Raw genomic sequence first — 26,546 nt, forward strand, 5'->3', positions numbered from 1 at the left:
CAAGATCTGTGATAACTTATATAAATAGAAAGCACTCACTTTCTGAATATTATTTTGGCAATACATACAATGGTCTCTAAATTAATAGGTGTTATTATATTGAAAAAACATACATCAAAAAGAAATGATAAAATGGCACAAATATTGCCATGCTATTATAAAGATAAACTGTTCTATAGGGAGACTGGTCGAAAGAGAGCTGCTCCTGGAATTAGCAACTCTAACTGTGCCACTAACTGAGTGCCCATTTTTGAGCAAATGAGACTCTGAGCTGCAACAGTCTCCTTTATAAAATAAGGAATTTAACTGGATTATGTCCAAAAATCATGAAAATATTTTCCATATGTAAGTATTAGCTACATATAATAAATGCATATATTTAAATAAAAATATATACTTTTAATATTTTCAATTCATACAGAGTATTTTTAAAACTATTCCTGATCCCAAACTTTTATATTATGTCATATCTTCTTCGGTCTTATCAGTGAGACACAGCAACATTGTCGAATACCTGAAAGGAGAATTTTCAAATGTGTTTAGATTTTTCCAAGTTATTATAAATTTCCTTTCACCCTTTCCTTTTCACATTTTAGAGTATTTTCTACTTATTTTAAGGAATATTGTAGTGCTATTTTAAAGAAATCCAGAGCAGAGAATACATACAGTTGTTTGATGAAATATTTGTGTGTGTGTATATATATATATGTGTATATACATACATATGCACATGGCTATTTTAGAGTTTTCTTTAGGGTACAAGTTGGGGAATTTTCAAGGAGACCATGAAACTAGTTTTCAACGTGTTGTTCTAATGGACTAAAAAACAAGCTATGAAAATGTTCCCTAATATCATCATCAGCTTGGTTAGAAAATCCCCAATCATACCTAAATATTAAAAGGGTCAGAACATTGAGCGAGTTGCAAAATTCCCCCAAGAAGTTGATTTCCTCATGACTCACAATGCTTGAATAAAGAAAAGTCATTTCTTAACACACAAGTTACTGTAGAGGAAGGTGAATGCCTATACTATCTCCTGACTAGCTTGGGCAGCATAACATTTTTGGAGCTTTTTGTCTTCCATAGAGTCTTTTCCAGTTAGCCTACATTCTCTCTCATAACATTCTTGTCTCTAGGTTACTTAAGAATGTAAGAAAAAAAAAGTTCCCAAAGTTTTCTTATTACATGTATTCCAAACAATAAAAACAAATGAAAATAGTTTGTTTTCTCAAAAAAAAAAATTGTTTCTGTGTGTTTTATTCTCTAGTAAGTACCCCTTTCCCTGGCCCCCACCTAATTCATTTGCAATCACAGTATGCCTCCTCATTATCACACTCAGTGTCACAGTAAGACATCCAAAAGCTTATTTCCTGTGCACACCAAGTTAAATGAGAAAGCCAAAATAAGGGAAATGCAAAACCTACTGTACATCATAATAAAGAAAGAAGAGAGGTTCACAAATCTATTTGGAACGTATTTTTGTTGTCATGTTGGTAATTTCTAAACAGGTTACTGATTTCAATAGTTGCATAGCTGTTTACTCTTATTACCTTCCATGCCCTTCTAGAATAAAGTTGAGTATGTAAAATTATGGTTGGGAACCTGATGCTTTGTGTAAACTGGAACTTTTGTAAATTGGGATCAATAGAAATTTTTATTCAAGCCATAGGTATTGGAGTCATTACGTTTATTTCTTTCAAAAGAGGTCGATTATGCAGTATATAGCTGAGGCAGGAGGATAGGGTCTGGAGGCAGGGAACGTAAGGTCAATTCACATTCCAATTGACTCCTTAGAACTAAATCATTTGGAAAAACTTTAGCTATGACAAGAAATATCCTCTTCATTTACACACGGCATACAAGAAGTAACCAATGGAAACCTCTAGAGGGTATTTAAACACTAGAAAATTTGGTAACCCAGTTATTGAGCGCCTACGCTTGGGCCCGCTCTCATCCTGTGGAGTGCACTTTCATTTTCAATAATTCTCTGCTTTTGTTGCTTCATTCATTCCTTGCTTTGTTTGTGTGTTTTGTCCAATTATTTGTTCAAGATATCAAAATCCTAGACACCCTCCACTGATGACACAGTTCTGACACAATTTGTGGATAGTCATTTCTGTAAACTCTTAGTCTATACTTTTAGCTGATCTTTAATACTGTTTGGAATCTCTTCTGTGAATCTCTAATCAGTGACTAATTACATGTCCCATCCAAGCATTTGCCAAATCCCTTGATCTAGCATTCCAAGACTACCTTGTCACTTCCCTATGTAACCTTGTTGGCTACCAAGCTGGTTTTGTTGCTTGAGGAAGTCCCTGCTTTTTTTCTTTTTTGCAGCTTCAGATCTAGCCCAGTACAGCACTCTACACGTGTTTACAGAAGGAATTTAGTGATATAGCAGGAATACTTCTATTCATATTTTCAAAATGTTGTGGAATTGTGTGATTTCAAATATTTTACTGCTTCAATAGACTATTTTAATGAAAAATATCTGTATTTCACTCTTATTCCGCCTGATAGGAATTTGTAATTTGTACATTCCTAAAATATTCGTATTGATATATTCTGTGTTATTTCTCATAAAATAATTAGCTTATTAATTTTGAAACTGACAGCAATTCTAGTGTATGCATCTGTTCCACAGAAAACAGAAAGAGAAGAAATAATTGTGATCTGAGCAAACAACAAAATTTTAGCGGCATTGATTCTTCCTGGTAGTGACGTTTATTAATGGAGACCTGCTGATGGATTATTTGATTATAGCACAGATGGATTCCACAAAGTATCAAGTTCCTTAAAAAAAAAAAAAAGTTGACTATTAAGCAAAAACAAAGATGAAAATTTTGATAACGTGCCCACATCCCCCCTCAACACCATCCCCAGTTTTTACTATTTTCAGTTATGGACTATTAACATTTATAATGACTGTACAATTCTTTCAAGCAGTATTGAGAAACATATATTTTGGTGTAAGATTAGCTTGCCATATTGTAGATTTTATGTGTGCCTATAATACAGTTTTTGCAAAAAGTTCACTGAATTCTATTGAGAGGAATAAGGTCATCATTTGAATAAAATGCAGAATCAGAACTTTAGCTGCAAGTAATGATTTTACTTTAATTAAGATTCACCAGTGAAAAGAAAAAAAAGTTTATATTAGATCAAATTATCAAATATATTAAGTGTAAAGTAGAATCCGTGCCATGCTAGATTATGTTATGATACATCCAGTCACATGATTCTTTTAGCACTTAATTTCATCCAAGTTTGTAACTGGTGCAAATATTGTTGAGTATCTAAAACAAGGGAGCTTTAACGCTGAACTCAGTTGCTTGATGCTGTAGCTTAGCTTAATGAACATTGGCAAAGTTTGCTGAAATTTGTATAAAGGCCAAGGAAGCTCCTATTATAAAGGCCAATAATTTTTAAAGGAAAACCATATAAGCTATTTACCTAAGAATTCCTCATTACTTTATTATATCGTCACTTTATTATTTTGTTTATTTTTTAAAGAAATATAGTTTTCCACTGATTTTACTATCTCTAGAGTGACATCAAAAGGTAAATAAAGGAGTGTACTTTAAATGACGAATTAGAGAATGGGGCAAGCAATATAGACCATACTTTCATTATGAAAATAATTTGATGTTGACAATCAAAGTTTATACTGTCTGAAACAAAATCAGTTTATTCTTAGTTAGAAAAAAGGTAGCAACTGCCAGCACAATCTCCCTCTGCAACATATTCCATTCAACTATCAACATGGTCACTGGAAGATGGTTTGGACGCTAAAAGTGGAAGCAGGTAAGAACTGAATGTTTATAATTGAGTTCTTAAGATGCTAGCATTTGACTTGTATTCTCACCAGGAAAACTTAACCAGAGGATATAGCTAAACAATATCATTGCTGAAGAAATGAAGTCTGGTGTTGAAAACTCATGTAAAAATAAAAAAAGCAGCAGGCATTTACACAATGCAGAGCAATGATTTGTCACCGACAATTTTTTGTTACCAAGCTTAACTATGATGCCTAACCATGATCCACCTGAATGAAGATGCAGTGTATGCGTTATCATGAGGAATGGAAGTCAGCCATACTGCTGCTCCAACATATTTTCCACTGCTTGCTCTGCAAATTCCCAAAGTGTGTTCACAGGGCCCTTATAAATCCCTTCTTTTAATCTCAACAACTTATTTGCCCCTAAGAATGAATTAGCTATCGGTTATTTACACCTTACTTGGTATTTAAGCATTTTATTATCTCTCTCCAATATTTGAAGTTTAGGTGGTGCTCACTGAGATGTAAAGCCTTTCAAGTTATAGTGAAGTAAGGTCTTAAGAGGGACAGGAATTCTTCATGGAATGTACAAAAATGGTACCATCTGGATGGCTCCCTAATTTGCCAACAAATAGGCACAATGTTGCACTAGAAGGCCAGAGTTCCTAAGATATGATGGCAAGTATCCTTCCTTAAGAACTGAGGAAACATTTTATAGCTTTGCTTTCACTTATGCTCCTCAGGTGACAGCCCCAGCATAAGACCATCTGGAGGAAATAGTGTATAAGAATTTGCATCTTATATAATGTGATTTGATTGATCTTGAAAGAAACTATTGAACAATATTTCCCACATACGTCAACCACCATGTATTATGTTTAAATATAATCTTCAGAAAACCATACTCAATCATAAATGTACTATCTTGAAGGGAGAGCACATTCATCTACTAACACATAAACAAGAAATCTCATTCAACAGGGTAGTGGGGAACACAGAATAACCCTGGCTATTTGGGATGCACATTGATGTGGGGAGGCTGCCAGAGGTATGAGAATCAGGCCACTGCATTTTGATTTTACTTCCTGCACTGGATACTGGTCTTCACTAGGGCTGTATTTTGTGATTCTTCTCTTGTAGGTCTGAATATTCTTTTTGACTTATTTTATCCATGGAATGTGAAAAAGTAAATGGCTTATTTCTGAGAAGTCATTCATAGGTGTTAGGCTCAAACTGGAAACTAAGAAACAAAACTTCCAGCTTGCCTCTGGTGAATGTGGCTCCAATACTTGGCTTTATGTAATCAAGTCACTGAAAATGATTGTTAAAGCCACTTTAAAAATATTTTTATAGCTAAAGTCTTTAAACTTATTCTGCTACAATGTATGTACTCATCCAGGTTGGGGGGTAAGATTTTAGAGCAAAGAGAAAAAGAAGCAGAAACGACTCTTTCTTTGATCTCTTACCAATAGGAACCTGGTGTGGCACATCAGTCTCTGAAAAAGTTGGCAGAATGTACCAGTATCTTGTTTCCTACATGGCAATTCTAGTGGTCAAGCCCCAAGTCTTTTGCCTTATTCTCTAACTTATTTCTTGTATGTTGAGCTGGCTTGACCAATGGCAATAGCCATAATTTGGAAGTTGTGGCCGGAGGCTGTGATTATATGATCAACCACATGAGACACTAGAGTTAGTTAACTGACCATGATCAATCACATAAAAACAAAAGACCTAATCTAAACTATTACACTCAAGCTAAAGTACACTTGTATCATTTCAAGAAGATAAGAACCTGTAACGTTTTCAAGGATTTATGGGAAACTTGATTAGATAACTTTTATCCACAAACTCAGGAAGTAGTTAGTTGTGTTCACTGTCTAAAAATTTATATTTGCATTTAACTTTAAATTCCCAAGTATTTAATATTTAATATTTAACAGTTAAAATATATTAATTATTTTACTATATATAAGAAATCTCTGAATGCAATAATTGACTTAAATTAGAATAGCTTAATGCAAATTAACTCAGTATATATTTTGCATATTGAGCAATGTTCTTTTCTTCTGAAAAGCCAAAGAAACAAGGGAATTTTTATTTGTGCACCTTCTATCACTCATTAAAAGATTGAGCCTTGAAAGTAAAAGGTAATAGAACAAATTATTGAGCTTTCCCTTCAGTTTGTGAATATAGCAGTATAGCGCTTTGTTCTGATTATGAAATTTCAGTCCTAGAATTTATAAAATAATGACAATTAATTTATTTCCCCAGCTAAAATGTTTGAGTAACCATTTTTCCTCTATAGAGCACCATGATAAATTAATATTAAAAATTAATGGACTGATTTATTTATACAGATTTTGAAAGATAACACCCAAGAGAAAACTGTTACTAAATTATAGATCTAGGGTACTTTTCTCAGGTGGCCAGGATGAATTTATAGATGATCAGCCTGGATGCTTCAATACGTCATGCCTCATTATTATGATTCATCTACTTTTCTTATCAGAACTTGCTCTTCTATTTTTACCCTAACAAACACCACAGGCAGGTAAATTTAGTAAGCATTAATTTCATAATTTAGTAGATTCAGGGCACAAGTTGATACATAGTTTGATTAATAATAAATTGAAGGAAAACAAGCTATCCAGATTATGTCCTCACTATTTAGAATTCAAGCCTTCCTTCTTGAAAGTTTCCCTCTTCTTCATCATAATACTGCCTGGTGAAAATAATTTCTAGTGCTACCCAGATTGATGAAAAAAACCTCTTCTTCAATTCTGTTTGGTTTTCTGCTTATTTGAATTGCTCTAGAGAACTAACTGAACCAAATTGCAACATCTAACTTCAGCATAACTTTGCCCATTTTTATTCTCCACCCCTTTGCACATGTGCCCCAACCTCCACCGTAACATATACTGGGAATTCATGTTTCTTTTAGTTACAGAGATGAATAAGTCAATATTTGCTATGAAAAACTTTAAAATAAACCTAAAAAGTTGAAAATAAACAATACTCATACATTTTGAAGAATGTTCCAAAAGAGAAGAGAATACAGAGAGCGGAAACCCAGGTCAATCTCACCAAAAGGAACAAGAGTGAGAAATGATGCCCAATTGAAACTTACCTTTAAATTGAGACTTGAAGGAATAAAAAATGATCTATATGAAGAAGAGAGAAAAATACACAACAAGAAGGAAAGCCAAAATATACCAATGTCACAGGGGTGCTATGAAACCTTAACTACTCTTCCAAAGAAATTCTAGATATTTTGCAAAGCCTTTTGGTCTCAATGAGAGATAACCAGAACTGGGAAGCATATTGGTCAGGGGCAGAATGAAAGCTGTTTTCCATAGGTTCCAATTTGAGCCACACACTTGGGAATATCTTCTCAGACATAAACTATTTTTACTTCCACATTACACAATGCAATATGAATAATAGGATCTGCTAGGAAATAACATTGTGACTGAAGGGTAACCAGATTAAAATATCAGGAAACACTGAAGTTCCGGAAGTGTGCATATCAGAGTCCACCAGTAAGGAAAGAAATATCCTTTCATGGAAATCTCCTTTGGTTTAAAATACCTAATACGCAGCATCTAGCTACTCAAAAACATTAAACTAGGGCACATGTTTTATAAAGAAATATTACAGCTGTGTTGCTCATAGGTCAAAATAGAAACCATATGGAAATATTTTTAGCCTAAGACTAATTTTAAAACAAGTAAGCCATTTTCAGAAAGCACTTGGAGTGAATATTCTCTTTTCAAAGTTGTTTTTTAAAATTGCTTTTCCTTATGTGACTTGAGTTGATTGAATACTCCAAAACAATCCATTAGAATGACTAATAAACTCAATTTCCTGAGGTCTATTGATGATGTATTTTAGCCTATAGTTTTGCTAAAGACTATTGGGAGCCTGGTCTGATTCACATTCTTCTACAAACCCATGACATTCACATGAAGTTATCCTGCAGAAGATCATCTTCATTTTATATAGACTTTAACCCTTACATTCATTTAAAATGAATTTTTGCATCTGAAAGATGAGTGCAGCAACTAACATTTGAGAAACGATATTTTTGTTAGTTTTAATGCTGAAAAAAAGTTGATGGATGATGTGTGAAAATATAATCTGTTTATTTGTTAGAAACTATAAAAATATTCTACCAAAGCAACTAATGTGTGCTTTCATTCTTTTAATAACCATTAAATATTTTTCAACAGAGTGAAAACTACCCAGATGAGAAGTTAGAGAGATATGTCACTTGATATGTGTAAGACATATTTTTCCCTCTTATATTTAGCTAAGAATTATGGTATTGATCATCGTGCCATAAAGTGCGAGCACAGGTAGTTTAGGAAGGTATGCCAAAATAAAATATCAATGTTCTAGCAAAACCCTGGGAACCCTGGGAGGGTACATTAAGTGATATCCTCTTGTTCACCGTAATTTTATTTAATAAAATTAATGAAGCAAAAAAGATACTGCATATAAAGTACGTAAATCAATTAAACTATTATCTTATATTCTGAATGAGGAAATAAAGAGTTATTTAGTCACTTAAAGTAATAATGTAAAACAATACCTACTTAAAAACAAAAGATGAAATTACTAGAAATAAATTCAAGATGGCATGTCAAACACCAACAACAGAAATATAAAAGGGAGGACTTTTACTATATATTAAGCATGGAAAAACTGATTTCTGAAAATCCTAAGTGACTACAGTTGAATAAAATTTAGTAATGTACCATTATTACAAGAAAATCAATATATTATTGGCACTATGTTTGACATACAAAATGTCTAACAAAGTAACTTGCATAGAATAATAAACATATATACTATGAGTATACTATTACATATTATATAGTTATATAAAACATATATTTGTATATTTTATACTTTGTTAGTATGTGTAAATTATATACAGTATATCTATCTATTTATGCCGTGTGTATATATACAAAGAATATAAACATATCTACACACAGAGTATATATACTCTGTATATCATATATAGAGACAGAGAAATAGCAAGAAAATATATAGAATTATATATAATATATTGATATATGTTTTGTGTGTGTTTACAAAGTATATCGAGAATACATATAGACTATATATGTAAAGTCTGTACAGTGTGTGTATATAGATATAATAGTAAATATGTATGTATACTAATTTTATTTTTCATATATATAAATACTAGTTCAGAAATAGGTTTTCCACAATTGACATTTATAAAAAAAGTTATGAATTTTTTAAAAAATTAATAATTGCAGAAATCAAACAAAGGGCAAATTCAGCAATAAACATGTCTGTCTGTTCTTTTTATATAATATTTACCTAGGTATATATACATGCTTATATATATATGAATGTGTATCTATGTGTGCCTATGTATGTATATATATTTCTTATATATTTCAAATATATATATTTCTTAAATATATTTCTTTTGCTGTCAAGTAAACATTTAGATGATGGTGGGTTAACTTAATTGTGTTGAAACATGTAAAGAATAAATATCAAGAGAAAATGACTTTAAAGAAGAAATATTTTAGAAAGCTCTCTTTATTATCATGATTATCAAAAATTTAATGAACCTCTTTAGGAAGTTACGGAGAAGACATTCCTGAGAATGTTTAATTAAGGACAAGAGGTTTTTTTGTGACAGTTTGAATTTTCCCATGTGTAAGGACAATCAAAGTTCAGAACCAGTGATTCTTAGAGCCCAAAGGAATCTATACGATTACATACATCAATACCTATATTTTAATGGTTATAAATCTGACACTAAAGGAATTAAACAGTCTTGTCTAAAGTCAGAATAGGAAAGGTTTGTTTTCGTCTTCCTTGGAAATCAAATTTCTGCAAAATTCTTTAAAATTCTCTAAGTCAGTGTTCTTAGTTAGAATTGTTCAAATCCTCTTTAAAATCAAGAACATTTTCACAGAACCTCCAAAATATATATGTGAGCTTGAATTTAAGAAACACTGCTACCTGGGCGCAGTGGCTCATGCCTGTAACCCCCGCACTTTGGGAGGCCAAGGTGGATGGATCACCTGAGGTTAGGAGTTCGAGAGCAGCCTGGCCAACATGGTGAAACCCCATCCCTACTAAAAAAAAAAAAAAAAAAAAAAAAAATTAGTCAGGCATGATGTCGCATGCCTGTAGTAGCAGCAACTAGGGAGGCTGAGGCAGAAGAATTGCGTGAACCCAGCCAAAAGGCAGAGGTTGCAGTGAGCCAATATTGTACCACTGCACTCCAGCCTGGGCATCAGAGCTACATTCTGTCTCAAAAAAGAAACCAAAAAAACAAAGATAAACAAAAAACAAACAAAAAAACACTGTTGTAGGGCATGAGATGTTTACAAAGTATTTCAAATAAAAATAACAATTTTTAATTCCAGGCAAATCTAAGGCAGTTTATGTAGCCCATTTATCTTACACATACTCATGTGCTTTGCAATCACTACAAAAGACTCTATTTTTTTTTAAGTATACAGGTATGTTATGTATTCTCCACTAAAAGATAAATAACGAAAACCGAAAGCGTTAGGCTGGTGCAAAAGTAATCATGGTTTTTGCCATTATTTTCAATAGCAAAACCCACAACTACTTTTGCACTGAACTATACTACTCATTGAATCAAAATTTTAAAAATCTATATGAAATGAATTATCTTTAAAAATTTTTTTGAGAAAGATGTAAGCTTAAAAATGGTAAATAACTTTGGAATTATTTATTATGATGGTGACATCACAGAATATTATATACATTTATCAGTATCTTCTGTGAGTACTCAATCCAAGTGTTTATCTTGATTAATACAAAGTAGAAGCTTATTAATTTAATATGAGGATAACCCCCATCATATTAAAACAAATTAGTACTTACAATGTGGTGGCAAAAGAATATATCTATATTACTTTTGTTATAGTAGAATTAAAAAAAAGTAAAAATCAAAAAAAAAACTTAGGGGCCATCAAAATTTTTAAGGTAATTGAATTAAAAATCTCATTTTTAGTTTAAATCTTTTAATAATAGTTCATAATAATTAGCAGGGGCCAAAGGATTCAAATGTAAATATTTTAACATTTGTTTTCCCAGACTCGAATATCAACAGATCAAAAGCTTAAACCAATTAATGTTTAAAATTAAAATATCTGAATACAGATAACATTTTCAGAAGGGAACATATTATACAGTATTCACTAGGTTTAAACCCATCCATACCTCTGTGTTTATTAAAATTCCCTTTTTTTGTGGGGAAAAAAACACATTCTAAATGAATGCATATTGTGTAGATGTATATACATGTATGATGTATATATATAAGATGTGTGTGTGTGCATGTGTGTGTATATATACACACACACACACAGACAAAAAGAATAGATCAATAAGAGCAATTTTGGGCCCAAAATGCTCCACTCTTTATTTTTAAAAAAATACAAAATGTTAATTTGAAAAATGCAGACTATATGGGGCTTCTGAAGAAATAACAATAAAAAAGTGGCAATCCCACACCAATTTTATGTTTTCATACATTCTCTGAATGTTGTTACTTCAGGATATTGTAATTGAAAAGGTAATATAAGACTAGTTTATAGGAGAATGGCGTAAACCCGGGAGGCGGAGCTTGCAGTGAGCTGAGATCCGGCCACTGCACTCCAGCCTGGGCGACAGAGGGAGACTCTGCCTCAAAAAAAAAAAAAAAAAAAAAAAAAAAAAAAAAAAAATAAATATTTTTTTTGAAAATTTTTTTTTGTGAGCATTTTTTTTTTTTTTTTTTTTGAGATGGAATCTCACACTGTTGCCCAGGGTGGAGTGCAGTGGCATATCTCAACTCATTGCAACTTCTGCCTCCTGGCCTTAAGCGATTCTCCTGGCCTTAAGTGATTCTCCTGGCCTTAAGTGATTCTTTTGCCCCAGCTTCCCTAGTAGCTAGGATTACAGGCATGCGCCACCATGCCTGGCTAATTTTTGTATTTTTTATTAGAGATGGGGCTTCTCCATGTTGGCCATGCTGGTCTCAAACTTCTGACCTCAAGTGATCCACCTGCCTTGGCCTCCCAAAGTTCTGGGATTACAGGCATGAGCCACCATGCCTGGCCTATTGTGAGCATATATTAATTTTATATTTTAAAATATACTATTAGCTTATAAAATTAGCTGATCAGAATTGTATATTTACTTTCCTTTCCCAACCTCTCATTTTTCCTATAATTTATTTTTAATAACAAAATAAAATTATATGTAACAAGAACAAATGAGAATACAAATGTCCATCAAACAAGATTGGTTAAATACATTATAGAAAAGTATATGATGGAATATACTTTGCTATTTAAAAAAAAGCTGTATTTATGTGTTGTTAAGAAAATGTCATGTTAATTTAAAAAATAAAGTGCGAAAGAGTACATATGATTCGAGTTGTAGAGCTACTACAATAAATACATATTTAGGCTTGTGCATATAAAACATAATTTTAAAATATGCTTCTCTATCTGTCTATCTATATGTGTTTTGGAAAGATTCTTATGAAATTATCTGTCATAGTTCAATAGTGAAACTGAGGATACACTTTCTGTAATGTTTGTTTTTTTCCCATATTAAATGTAAGAAAATTAAGTATAATCATCCCACCAATGTAAAAACTACATTTGGTTATTACTAGTCAAATTAAGGCAACTGTAAAATAGGAATTTTTACCTGTCTCTAAGCATTTTATAAAAATGTATTTTGAGCTATGTCTTAGATAATATTTTAAAATATTATATAAAACTGTCATTAATTTAAACAGGTTATTAAGATATTACGTTGTATATTAATAATTTTCTTAGCTGGATATAAATAAGAAGCTTTTATTTTACATTTTGTAGTCAAATTTTTAAATGACTTTGAAGACCCCAAATCCCCTCTTCATGCTTACTATCTTATTTGCTCCAATCTTTTTTTTTTTTTTTTTTTTTGAGACGGAGAATCACTGTGTCACCCAGGCTGGAGTGCAGTAGTATGAGCTCGGCTCACTGCAACCTCTGCCTCCCTGGGTTCAAGCGATTCTCCTGCCTCAGCCTGCCATGTAGCGGGGACTACAGGTGTGTGCCACCATATCTGGCTAATTTTTGTATTTTTAGTAGAGGCAGTGTTTTGCCATGTTGGCCAGGCTCGTCTCGAACTTCTGACCTCAGGTAATCCACCCACCTTGGCCTCCCAAAGTATTGGGATCACAGGCATGAGCCACTGCACTGGGCCCAAAATTATTCCTTTCTTTATTAAAAAAAAAAATACAAAATGTTAATTTGAAAAATGCAGACCACGTGGGGCTTCCTGAAGAAATACCAATAAAAAAGTGGCAATCCCACACCGATTTTATGTTTTCATACATTCTCTTAAACTTGTAATGTATATATCTAATTTGTCCCCATTAGATTACTCTTTTACTATTTTGCAAGATTCTTTTTAAATTATGAATCTATGTATATAACTTTTCCTTCTGTTTTACTGAATATGGTTTCAGAAGAATTACAACACATTAAAACAATACTTAAGAGTATCTGAATTTTGTGACTGACGGCTTCATTTTTAGAGCTTATAGAAAAATCTAAAATTAAATAGGATTTTAAAATTAGTAAGGAATCACAGTTTTTAGAGGGCAAAATGGTTAAGTAATGATGTCTGACCGTATGAAAACTATCTAAATGATCCTCATTGTGTTCAGGAATCTTGTTTTACAAATCACTTAAACTTTTTATTTGTAATTGCAGTACTTGGAAGAGCCTTCACATTTTAACATTATGACTATACACACCCTAAATTCTGCGTCTTGGGTGCTTTAATTGCTCATGAGGGTCAACCAAGTCCAGTAATCAACAGAGGATATGAAACTCCTTATTTTGCTGAACTGTATTAACCACAGGGTTTCAGAGAGGTAAGTCAAAGGAGATGTAAAACAATTACTTAAAGAATAGTTCTTTGGGGAGTTTGCCTTTGCTTTCATATCACATAAATCATTTTTGTTTCATCAGTGCTCATACTTCCTTATTTTCATTTACAGTTCCAGTAGAAACTACATACATTATGTCAAAACACTATCTTGCATACATTAATGTACTAGTTTCAATAAAATCCATAAATGAAGTTGCCTTTCACACGTACACCATGTGTACAAATTTCCATTCTATTGGAAAAGTCACAAGACTCTCTAGAGCTCCTTTTATTATCCGTGGCCACAGTTTAGAACTCAATACCTTGACCCTTTAAGAGGGTATATGTAGATTTGTGATAAGGAAGGTGGAGAGAGAAGTTATTTCTACAGAATTCAAAATCAGTTTAGAAAATATATCTAATTCACAGTAACCAAAAAAAGCATACCATTCCTTTCACCAGTGGTAAGAAATTTAGCCTTGTTGCTCTTTGGAATAAAATGCTTAGGAATTAGTGAAGTAGTTTATATTTATAATGGTTATAAAAGTGAATAGTACAAAACATAGGAGTCATTAAATTACTGAAAGAATCTGCAATTTTTACCTTTAAAATATATGTAAAAACCCATGTGTATTCACTGTTAATCATATATAACACTATCTGGATTCTAACTTACTGAAAATGCATTATTGCAGTCACTCCTCTTATTTCATGCTTCGGTTTTGGTATTGGATTGAGAAGTATAAACCAAAATCTAGGAAACAAAGGTACTAATTCAGAGTAATCTTAAGTTTTCTCATTAGTTTTCCATAGTCTGCTTACTTCAGAGTATTTCTTACTAAAACTTAATCTGCTATCACTGGAGTGAGTGTGTGTGTGTGTGTGTGTGTGTGTGTGTTTAAGATGGAAAAGTTATCTTTTTAAGGTGTTTTTCAGAATAACATGATACCCAAACAGACAAAAACAGACATGTTCTTAACACAATGCACTGTAATGTTACACTTTCTTAAAATGTACTGTTTTTTAAGAGTCAAATTGTAATTACCAGGGATATTTGTAACTTAAAAAAACAAACAAACAAACAAAAACCAGTTACTTATCCAAATGTACGTTTTTTAAATCTTACTTTGTTGAAATTTCCTGTCAAACATCAAGAGAATGTGTGTCGAATAACCATGATGTAATTATAAGAATGCAATTTAGGCAGGGCGCCATGGCTCACGCCTGTATTCCCAGCATTTTGGGAGGCCGAGGCGGGCGGATCACGAGGTCAGGAGATCAAGACCAGCCTGGCTAACATGGTGAAACCCCGTCTCTACTAAAAATACAAAAAATTAGTTGGGCGTAGTTCCAGCTACTCCCTAGGCTGAGGCAGGAGAATGACGTGAACGCGGGAGGCGGAGCTGGCAATGAGCCGAGATCGCGCCACTGCACTCCAGCCTGGGTGACAGAGTGAGACTCCGTCTCAAAGCAATGTAATTGTGTGCAGAATAATACAATACAAGAAACTCTCTAGAGATTTAAACAGGAAATGGTAAATCCTTGCAGGAAATTATCTCAGAAACAAAACAAAAACACCTTAGCCCAGTTCCTGTTACAGTATAAGAAACTATTTTTAAGTCTGGGCTTGGAAACCTGTTTTTTTCAGGACTTGTATCCATTGTATTTAATTGGCCCCCTGAACTTGCCCTTCCTTCCCAAGTCCACTGCTTCTGTCTTACATCCTTATTATCTTATGAGTAAATTGATCAAAAGCCTAATTGGTTTTTATGCCTCTAGCATTTTTCTTGTCCTTGCCAAATAAATGTCTGCAGTTACAAGATTTCTTATTAAATTCAGACATCTAACTGTGCTTCCTACAGCATAAACTCAATTCCCTTCTCAACCACATCCCAAGTTACTTTTCCAACTTTGTATTCCAGTGCTCCACAACAGGCTCCATTATTTCATATGTTTACTGTGCACTTCATCATTTCCTTGACCTGGTACCCTCTAAAAATGTAACAGCATTTCCTTCTGTTTGGTTTTCTTATTCTGTTTCTTTTATCCCTCTGGCAATTGCTATTCTGTTTTTTCTTTTTTTTTTTTTTTGAGACAGAGTCTCACTCTGTTGCCCAGGCTGGAGTGCAGTGGCCGCATCTCAGCTCACTGCAAGCTCCACCTCCCGGGTTTACGCCATTCCAAAAAACTAGCCGGACGACGTGGCGGACGACTGTAGTCCCAGCTACTCGGGAGGCTAGTTTTTTGTATTTTTTAGTAGAGACGGGGTTTCACTGTGTTAGCCAGGATGGTCTCGATCTCCTGACCTCGTGATCCACCTGTCTCGGCCTCCCAAAGTGCTGGGATTACAGGCTATTCTGTTTTTAAAGTCCAGTTCAAATGTTTGATCTACTTTCCAAGTGTCTTTGTGAACCTGAGTGACAAATTATACACCTCTGACAATATATTCCCCTATTAGGCCACTAGTGAATTGTATATGCCTCTGTTTGTACCATAAAGCCTATGCATTTTTTAAAGTTAGTTGTCAGCTCTTCATTTTTGAAGCTACAGTATCTGACACTCAGCACACTTCCAGTAAAAAAACATAATTTCTCATCTGTGGTTCATCTTCTTTACATACTTATATGTGTGCATGAGTGAATTTGGCCTTTTGGTCATTTGCCACTTTTAAGCAAGCATTTATATTTTAATGCTTTTTTGTGAACTTGTGTTAATAAAAGGGAAATGTTGGCTTAATTCATTAAAACAGCATCTGTGACTTTGGGGGGAAGCATTAAGGCATTTTATCTCAGCCAGCCTCCTTTCTCACTAGTAGGCCTCTTGGCTACAGATGGGACTTAATTGCTCCTTAAATATATCTAACATTTATGCTTACATAATATTGCCCACTAGCCATTCAGTACTTCTGTTGTAGTTTCCTTACACAAAACCCATTAATTTTACTATGAATTCTTATTACTTTTTAGTGCTAAAAAAAAAAAAAAAATAGTAGTTTGTTCATGAGCAGACATAAATAAGTGACAGGTTCAACAATTTGCTTTTTCAAAAAAGAAGATGAATTAAAATCATATCATATGTAAACAAACTTCAAGTTTGTAAATAGAGTAACCACTATGAAATAATGGAAGCATATATCCATTTGGAGATTTTACTGAAGCTTATTCTTGTCTAGGAAAAATGTTTAGTTATATGTGTTCCACTGTGCCAAGGACAAACTGATCCTTTCCAGTCACTTACCCTCTGACAGCATGAATAAGTCTCAATGATGGATAGGCAGTTCGCACTTTCAGTTTATTCTTAAGGATTAATGCATTAACCCACTCCACGTGCTTCTCTCCTCCTTTGACCATGAAAGCAGGAATCCAAAGGACACTGTCATTCAGCATGGAAAGTCTATGCACAAATTTTTCTCTGTCACTCTCATTCCGAAAGCCTCCAAATGCTCTTTGTACAACTGATGGATTCATGGTAATAAAATCTGATTTAGTTCCCACATCTGCAGCAAACTCCACCACAGGAGCTAGATTACACCTGAAGAGGAAAAAATTAATGGGACAAATGAAAAAAAAGAAATATTCACTGGTAAAATGATGTTCATGAAAAGAAGAATGGGAAATGAGCATTTTTTTAACCATGTGAAAAGAAAACCAAAAGACCATCTACTTGGTAAGACTGCATTTTCAATAACTCTCCGCACGTGCAGGAATGCTGCTTGCAATAAAAAAGTGCACTCCCAGTACAGGGCTCAAAATGCCACTTGTGTGAATTCAGCCTGTTGTCTAAGAATACCCTTTGCTATTATCTTCATAAAACCACACAATTTGAATTTGTAATCAGAGAATTTATGATGGTAAATTCACAAGGGTTCTTTGACCATTCAGTAGGCAATTTAAACCACATGCTGCTCTACAAGTAAATAAAACACATTGGACTTGACATTCTAATCTGCACCACTTGTAAAACTTAAGTCATTTCAACAACTTTGTAAGTCTAAGGAGATAAAGTTGGCTTTACTTATACTCTGAGGTTAAGGGAAAAGTACAATTCCTTATAGTGTCTTACACAAACATATTTACAATTGTTTTCTATAGGTCTAAATGGGGAAGAAAAATAAGAAGAGTGGAGATATCATATTTAATGTGACTTTCTGGGGTTTTAAGTAATACAGAAAAATTCTTACTATAAGATTAAATATCAGCCTTCCTGTTATTTTAGGACCTCCTCAAAATATCTGTTTTCTCTTTTTGGACGTATGCATCCCTGGGGAATGCATATGTAGGGAAAGAACAGAATATGTTGTATTGTTTTCTCCACTAGAGCCATAAGGTTTTGAAAAGAGCTTGGGCCTGATGTTATTCATATAACCTGATTCCATTCTTATATTAGAAGAAAGTTTTGAAAAGCACCTTGAATATGGCCTTTAACCAATTTCTGTTGCTTCTTTGATCGGTCACATAGACCTTTTTATACTTGATTTTAAAAATAACTTCATTAAAAAAATTATTTTAACTTGCTTTTAAAAAGGTAGGTTTTAGTTGACAAAAGAAAAACTAGATTTTGATAAACAAGAGTTTACTGTATTGGGAAAAAGTTGTTTGAATCAATTTAATCAAACCTTTCATGAAAATATGAAACTATTTTTAATATTTTTATCAGCCTTTCAAGGGATGTGATTTTCTTTTTCTGCATTTTTGAATGTTTGGTCACATTATGAAAGTTCCTTACATTTCTTTTCCTTGTGTACTTTGTCACATTAATCGAATTATTAAACATTTTAATTAAAAAGTCAAGTATGTGTTCTGATATTAAAAACACTGTCTTATATATCGTTCCTTATCTCTCTTAATTAACATATCTTATTACTTCCTAGATCTCTGACAATATGTAGCTATAACAACAAATATATTTCATCTCAAATTCTATGTTATTTAAAGTTAGCTACTGAGGGAAAAATATTAACACAATAATATTATTTAGAAAGTATAGGTTAAAGATTATTATCTTTTCAATTTAGGTATCTTTAATTACATCCACTATATTATATGACAGAGTACATATTCGTTTCTATTCATGATTCATACCACTAATTGTGATTAGATATTATTCATTCTCATTACGGTAAGAATATTACAAACAGGACTGACCAGAAAAAGATTTGCTGATGTGAATACTTGTCAAAGTGAACACCTTCTTGTGGAACTCAAGGAAGAACAAGGACTTGATCATTTTAAAGTCCCAAAATGTGCTCTACACAAATATTAAAAGTAATCTAAAATCTTAATGAAGCTAGTTATAACACGAATTTGGAAATTGTGGAGAAATTATATTCTGGACATCATTATTACTGACACTTCTTTAGGTAAAATAGTGAGAATACTTGTAATATTACAATTAACATGTTCCTGTTGGGGAAATGGCTTTGGATATTTTTTCCACTACAACAAACCCTCAGTAATTTCTTTTCAGAGGATTCCGATTGTAGAAAAATCAATATTTATACTTTATTTTCACTATAATAGTAAAACTAGTAAAAACCAACCCAATTAAATAGAATAAAAATGATATATTCTGCTAAATTATCCCTTCAGGAAAAAAATCACTCAATTACTCTATACTTTTTCTTGTCACATATTTAAACATCCCACCCCCTATCCATATTTTCCAATACCCACTCTTGATTTTCTGGCTATGAATTTCTCAAGAGGTGGTAAGATGCTCATGAATTAAAGCTGAAGGTTGAAAGATAAATGCTTTTCACTTTGAAAGCAAAAAGAAGCTAATGGAATAAGAATATTTATGGAGAATAGGATTGATTTAGGAAACAAACCAACATATTTGATTTAATTAATGAATTCTAAATGAGTATGGTGCTAACTAAAAGAGCAACTGGAGATCAAAGAGTAACAAATCCATGTGCAGAGTCTTGAGGATCTGAGCAGCGCCAAATTAGACTTTGTCAGGGATAGTAACTGAGGTACAGAAAATAACAAGACAGAAGACACTTCATAAAATATAACCATTTCTGGATTTAGGAATCCAGCTTGTTCGTTTTCCTGGGGAAGAATCCATTTTCCCTGGAAAGCAGAGTAATACAATGTCCACATGTTGCTGGTAAATTAAAAACTCTGTTGTTGAGTCAGATTTTTAGTCATAGAATTAGCTGAATGCCACATAGTTAAAAGAAAGCATTAAAAAATCAAAAATAACCAAAGAGCTGTGATGCACTTCAGCAATTCAGTAGACTTGTTTTGAGCATCCAAACATTACTAGCAGAAAAACTGCTGACTCAGCAGGATTATGAATATATTTGCAATCACAAAATTTTCATTTTTCTTTTTAAAAATTCATTAGAGGCTATAATATTCAAAATTAGCCAGAATGTGTCTCATTTATGAGTAATACATGATACTCATGTTACTCTTGATCTCATAAAACAGAAGAGTGGCCAATTTTAAAATGGTGGATTTTGGTGAGTCAAAATTGTTGAGTGCATATAAACATTTAATAGAGTCAAACAATATTCTCTTTACCCAAATTAAATTTTTGTGCACATTTTATATTTGACATGTTGAAAACATATACACAGAATTAGCTATATTAACAATACTCTTTATTTACTCTAAACTTTCCAGTTCTCAATTTATTTGTGTTTATTCTCCAATATTGATTAAACACCTACAGGAATGCAGCTAACTCCACTGTATTCTAGGCCTCTGAATTTTCTTCCATGATGGCTTCTCATCCCTATATGCAGAATTGAAGTTACTTTCATGTTAATTTAAAAGTTATATAAAATATTTATTTTAGGATTCAAAGGGAATAAATATTTATTTCATGTATGAGCACCTCAAGATTACAGAATTCCCTAGCAAAAAATCTCTCTTGGATTGGCCATTATTCTCTGCAGTTCCCTTAAATGATAGTTCAGTAATATATGCAACTGGGAGATCCCACTTTGATTTATTCAACAGGCATTTATTGAGAGTTTGTTTTGCAAACACTACTCTAGAAGCTCAGAAATCTTTTTCTAGCTATCTAGTTATTTATGTTATTTAATAATGACATAATCTATCCAAAATATATTCTTTACAGATATTAGTAGTAGTTTTAATAAGTTAATGCTCATTCATTAGCAAAATATTTTTTAATTCTACAACGTGTTTTATGTATCTGTGCTAGGTATAGAACTCATCATTCAAAACTGGAGTAAATATGGTGTAAAACATGGTGTTCTGTGATAATTGGAGGTTGTCACTTACATCCTTTCACACAAAACAAATTAAGAAAAAAACAATTCTAGGTGTATTACAGACCAAATTTTCCCCACCTTTTAAAATATTCAGACAAATTACAAATATATACTTATCATCCTTTGTCTTTTTTGGCCAGTCCCAGTGTACTGCTTGCTGTGCTAACTGACATCCCTCAGCCAAAACATTATTACCTACGGAAACACCTTTGTCAATCCACTGTGAAATAGGAACCAATGTCTTCTCTTTTCTGCCCCTAGAGGAAGCTTGTTGATCCTGTTTGCTCCCATCTTGCTTCTCAGCTTGAGGAGCAAATGGAACAACAACAACAAAGATCTGTTAGCTATCTTTTCTTAGACTTTCTGATTACTTTATCAAAATTCCTAGGGAAAGCTGGCACATGGGAGACCTGTCAGTCTCTTTGACTTTCCTGTCATAAAGGTTGTGGGCTCCACATAGACTTCAAACCATTCATTTTGCTTTGAGGTAAAAAGTAGTATTAACTTCACTTTTAGATGAGAAACTAAGGCTGAAGTGGTTGAGAAACATGTCCAAGGGCATATAGGTTATAAAGGAAAAGCACCATCTAGTTTGTAATCATTCCAGGACAGGAGTTTTAACTGACACTATTGTACATACGATTTCATTCAGAAATATGATAAATGTCTATAAATTCATCCTTCACACAAACCTTCCTGTAGAAGAAAGAATGTTTTATCATTTAGCCCTAGCTTTATAGCTGAGATTCCTAGGACTCGGGTATATTATTCAAGGCCATTCAGCCAGGACCTTTCCCAAATTTTGAGCAGTTATTAAACAAAAGGTTTTAAACATCTAAAACATAAGCATAATATCTATACCTCAGATCTCTTGATAGACAAGATTTCAAAATGTTACTAGAAAGTATTAAATAACTAATTGATAAGACTTTTGAACTATTAACCATAGGATTAAAAGTTGACTTTCCTGTGGTATACCATAATGTAGTAAACAAAATATAAGAAATAAAGTTGAAATATCACCTTGAACATTTGCATTTCAGTATGCTGAACAGGCACACAAAATACACACATATACACACATACCACATTTTATGCTTTTAACAATGCCAATTGATGAAATTCTTAACTTGATAGAAATACAAACAATACACATCATGAAAATAATGAAATGACTAAACAGAAGAGGAAATTTTTCACAAACCCAGATTCGTTAACATTACTGGCAAGGGTGGGAAGAACAGTGTCATAATTTCTAGAGAAATTCACAGAATGAAAATATAATCAAATTCCTTCTACCAAACAAAGAGCTGAACACCAAGAAATATGTTAGACTGTGTCATTCTCACATTTCTGTGGAAACAAAAATGGAAACATCGGTCAAATTTGCTATAACTGCACAGATATTACAGAATAGCTTAGATTATGGAGGGGACAGAAAGGGGAACCATGCCAAGGAAAAATATATTGTTTAATTTAAATAAAAATGTTAAATATATATCTCATATTTATCCAAATTTGGCTTAAACTTTGAGAAATAAAAGATACTTAGCTTCATTTCTATTCTTAGCTATCTGATCATCAGTAACCATGTGGGCAATGGAGACCTAAAATGTGGGCAATGGAGTTCACATCAAACAAGTTACTTAACTTCTCTAAGCTTATAGCTCTTTTTTCTTTTTACTTTTTCCTTTATTCAAGTATAAGTGACAAATAAAAATATTTCAGAGGTTCAAATTTTTCTATAAATCAGGCTAACTGATTTATAGAAAACTGTAACCGGAAAATTAAATGAAACAAAATATTTGAAATTCTTCTCAAAATTCCCTTGCCCTGGATGGATAAAACATATTAGATTATGCTAATTCCTTTCACATACTCTTTCCTTTTACAATGTGTTATGATCATAAATCTTTGGAAATGCACTCAGGTAAATTAAAGGCATGTCAAATAAGATCTTTCTGAGCAAGAGCATAAGGAAGTCCAGACTTTATTTACAACACATTTAGTAAGCCATTTTGGCTGAAATTTACTTTTGATCCCCTGGGAATTGAGACTTGAATGACTGATGGGGCCAGACTGCAAACATTTTAAATATTAGATGAAACAAATTTGACTCCATAGGCAGCGTGGAAACTTTAAAACCCATAGACATGGTCAATTGTACTTAAAAAGAGGAATATGACTCAAGTATTCAGGAGAATAAGGCCTCCCAGTTAAAATTTCATAATAACATAATTCACATAGAAGGTAATAAAAATCTTTTATTATTGCTCTAAGAAGAATACTTACATTTTTAAAATATTTATTTCTTTATTTCTGTATTTATTTTGAGATGGCTTCTCCCACTGTCACCCCGGTTGGAGTGCAGTGGCACAATATTGGCTCAGGGCAACCTCCGCCTCCCGGGTTCAAGCAATTCTCCTGCTTCAGCCACCCAAGTAGCTGGGATTACAGGTGCCCGCCACCACGCCCAGCTATGTTTTTTTATTTTTTTTGTATTTTTAGTAGAGATGAGGTTTCACTATGTTGATCATGCTGGTCTTAAACTCCTGACCTCAGGTGATCCACCCGCCTCTGCCTCCCAAGTAGCTGGGATTACAGGCATGAGCCACCCCACCTGGCTGAATATCTAACTTGTATTGAACATTTGTGATGTGCCAGGAAGCATTTTCTGTGCTTTGCATGTAATATATGTGATTCTCACAATAAGCCAATGAGATAGTCACTATTGCTGTTTTCCAATGATGAGGAAACTGAGTTGCAAGAAATATGTCCAAGATTACATAGTTTGTAAGTAGTAGAGGCAGATTTTAAGCTCATGCTCTTAAATATTGTGTACCACTGAATCCCTAAGAATGGAAAGGAAGCAAAAAATAAATACAAAGAACTTGGTCACAAGTTCAGTTGTATATGTGAAGGTGATATGGCTATGACTTCCATCACCTTGTTGAACCTTATGTTTGGTCTGAAAGTCTGATTGGCTAAAGTGAAGGTTTCATCTTTCCTCAGTCTTCTGTAAACAATCCTCCCCAAAGGTAGGGTCTTGGGTGGGAGAGGATGATAATTCCAGCATGCAGAAAGTCACTGCCTGGTAGGAATATACAGAAGGTTGTGATCCTCTGAAAAGCCACCAAAGAAAACAGACATAGGAAAGAATGTGAAGGAAAATAAACGGTTGATTCTGAGATTTCCTACTATGTAAGTGTGGAAAAAAGGTTAGGTAATTAATAGTAGATGTGCACACACTAAAGGAGGGAGGGAAGAAGGAAGCAAAGAAGAAAGAAGAAAAATGAGGCACTTCTGAGATGCCATTTAAAAGTACAGTACTAAAATTCAGAACACATGAATTCAAATCAAGACTCTTTACAATAAAACCAGTGGCCTATATTCTTTTTCCTAAAATAAAAAGTGGTTCTATGTGAAAATGAGAAGTAAAAACCACTCATTGAGTTTAATTTTAAAATAAATATATTGAAATGTGTAAATTTTTATCTTCTTTCTCTTCAAGAGATTTACATCTTATAAGAAATGTGCCCAGTATGAAAAACTACACCTAAACAAATGTTATTGCTGAAAGAAAAAAATCTTCTTTAGCACTGGAACTCAAGTCTCAAAATAAATAATAAGAGGATACTGGAAGCATTATCTCAAAATATTATGAGATCGCTAAAATGCTATTAGTATCTTTAATTTATTTAAATTTAATATAAAATCACAATTATTTTCTCTGATATAAAGCAATGGATTAAACTAAGACCTAAAATTACAGAGATATCCCAGGACTTCAGCTAAGGACAAACGGCAAGGACAGCTCTGTCTTACACTGTCTTTATTAACTTCAGCATACCAACAGAAAAGAATCTGTAAAATCAGGAAAGGTGCTTATAGTCAGAGTGCTTCCTTGTGAATCCACATTTTAAATCAAACTAAAACTTTGCATTTATCAGCTTTCTCCTTGGAGACTTGAATGGTATGACTAATTACAAGTTAGCACTTGTTTTTTCAAGAAAGGATAAAAAAATAGAGCAGAGTGTAAAAGGAACCAAAAATGAATAAATTAAAATGATAAGACATCATAAAGACAACAATTTGTAAATACTTTTATCAATTAAAAAGAAAGTCTAATGGCATCTGGTTGTCAATGCATAGTTGCTTGTAATAAGCAAAACGGAGGGTAAAGCGTTAACTGCTGTTCTTTATCTGGGACGTCACAATATATTTATAAAAGCCAACAGCAAATTCTGAAATGGCAACAAAATTCAGGTTCTACTAATGCGGGGAGCTATCTTGTCTGGTTCATTACTTATTCCCATTGCCAAAGTATCTCATAGTAGGTGTTCAGTAATCATTTTGTAATGTTCTCTCATTTATTAAATGCAGTACAAAGCACATGGCAATATCAGTGACACATAACATACACATAACTGAATACTATATTTTAAAAATTGCATCCCACAAAGCAACCAACTATTATAAGGTTTGTTATTTAATATGACTTCTTGTGACATTTGCATAGTGTCTATTTCCTTTGTTTCTGTTCTGTTCTTGTCCATACCCAACTCCCAGAAACCAACTCTGGCTTAACTTAGAAAAAAGTGATTTATTGGAAACCTGGCTAGACCACAGAATCACTAAAAAGATCATAGCCCCCAAACAATGGGTTATGTCCCTGTCAGGGACACCGTGATTTCTCACTATCAGGGAACTCTGAACTTCTAGTAAACCTAGTTTTCTTACCCCACATTTCACCAGCCAAAGTCATAATTAGGAAAATGTGGTTAAACTAGTTTTGACCACATTTCTGTTCCCGTGCTGCTAGGCAGAGAGAAATGAAAATATTGATCAATTTTTGCTTTTGTAGTGGATAGCAGGTCCCCTTTCTACATATTTACAGGTTCTCCTTAAATAACAAGAAATTGTCAGATACTGAATAGTTTAAAAAAGGCAAAAAATGTCCAATTGATCACTCCTTATTCTTAATTTTTCCTTGTTGGCATTTTCTAGATTTTTGTTACTAGCCATATTATCTCTCAATTCACACCTCACCTCTTGCAGGAGCGCAACTACTCCCATCCTTCACTTAGCATGGTTAAGGAAATCTTTATCTCCAACTCTAACACCTATCTGGGTTTCAATCAGTTACTGAACTCCTCAGTTATTATCCCAACGATACTTCAAATCAGCATGTTTACAATGAAAGTCATTACCTGTAGTGTTCTCTTTTCCATAAACTTATTTTTTCTTTATTTTCTAATACTATGTCACTATTACTTCTAGTGTTACCAAAATACAAGCATCTCAGAGACTTTTTACATCTTTCTCCCCATTGTATTCCCCATATCTTCTTGGTCACCAAATTCTGCCTTATATATACTCTTCTTACCACCCAAATATGACACTTCCTGTTTACTCTTCTTGCCACTGTCCAATTTTAGTTATACCTTGCTTAGATTTTCGTTATAATTTAAATGGTCTTACAATCTTTAGTCTCATACTCCTCCAATCATACATGCGCATTTACTGATTATGATAATTCTGTTTGTTGAGACTTCCAGTGAATGAAATTTAAAATCT

The 26,546-nt window shown here is 33.2% G+C and overlaps 1 protein-coding gene across 1 annotated transcript in view; it reads right to left on the minus strand.

The window, feature by feature from the left end:
* The window catches only part of ST8SIA4 (ST8 alpha-N-acetyl-neuraminide alpha-2,8-sialyltransferase 4), a 102,001-nt gene that overhangs the window by 31,811 nt on the left and 43,644 nt on the right, over positions 1-26,546 (minus strand). The window contains 1 exon segment of the mRNA XM_003899957.5: positions 16,958-17,251. Within this exon segment, the coding sequence (XP_003900006.2) occupies positions 16,958-17,251 (294 nt within the window).

The sequence above is a fragment of the Papio anubis genome, chromosome 5, assembly GCF_008728515.1.
Source record: "Papio anubis isolate 15944 chromosome 5, Panubis1.0, whole genome shotgun sequence".
In the NCBI taxonomy this organism is placed as follows: Eukaryota; Metazoa; Chordata; class Mammalia; order Primates; family Cercopithecidae; genus Papio; species Papio anubis.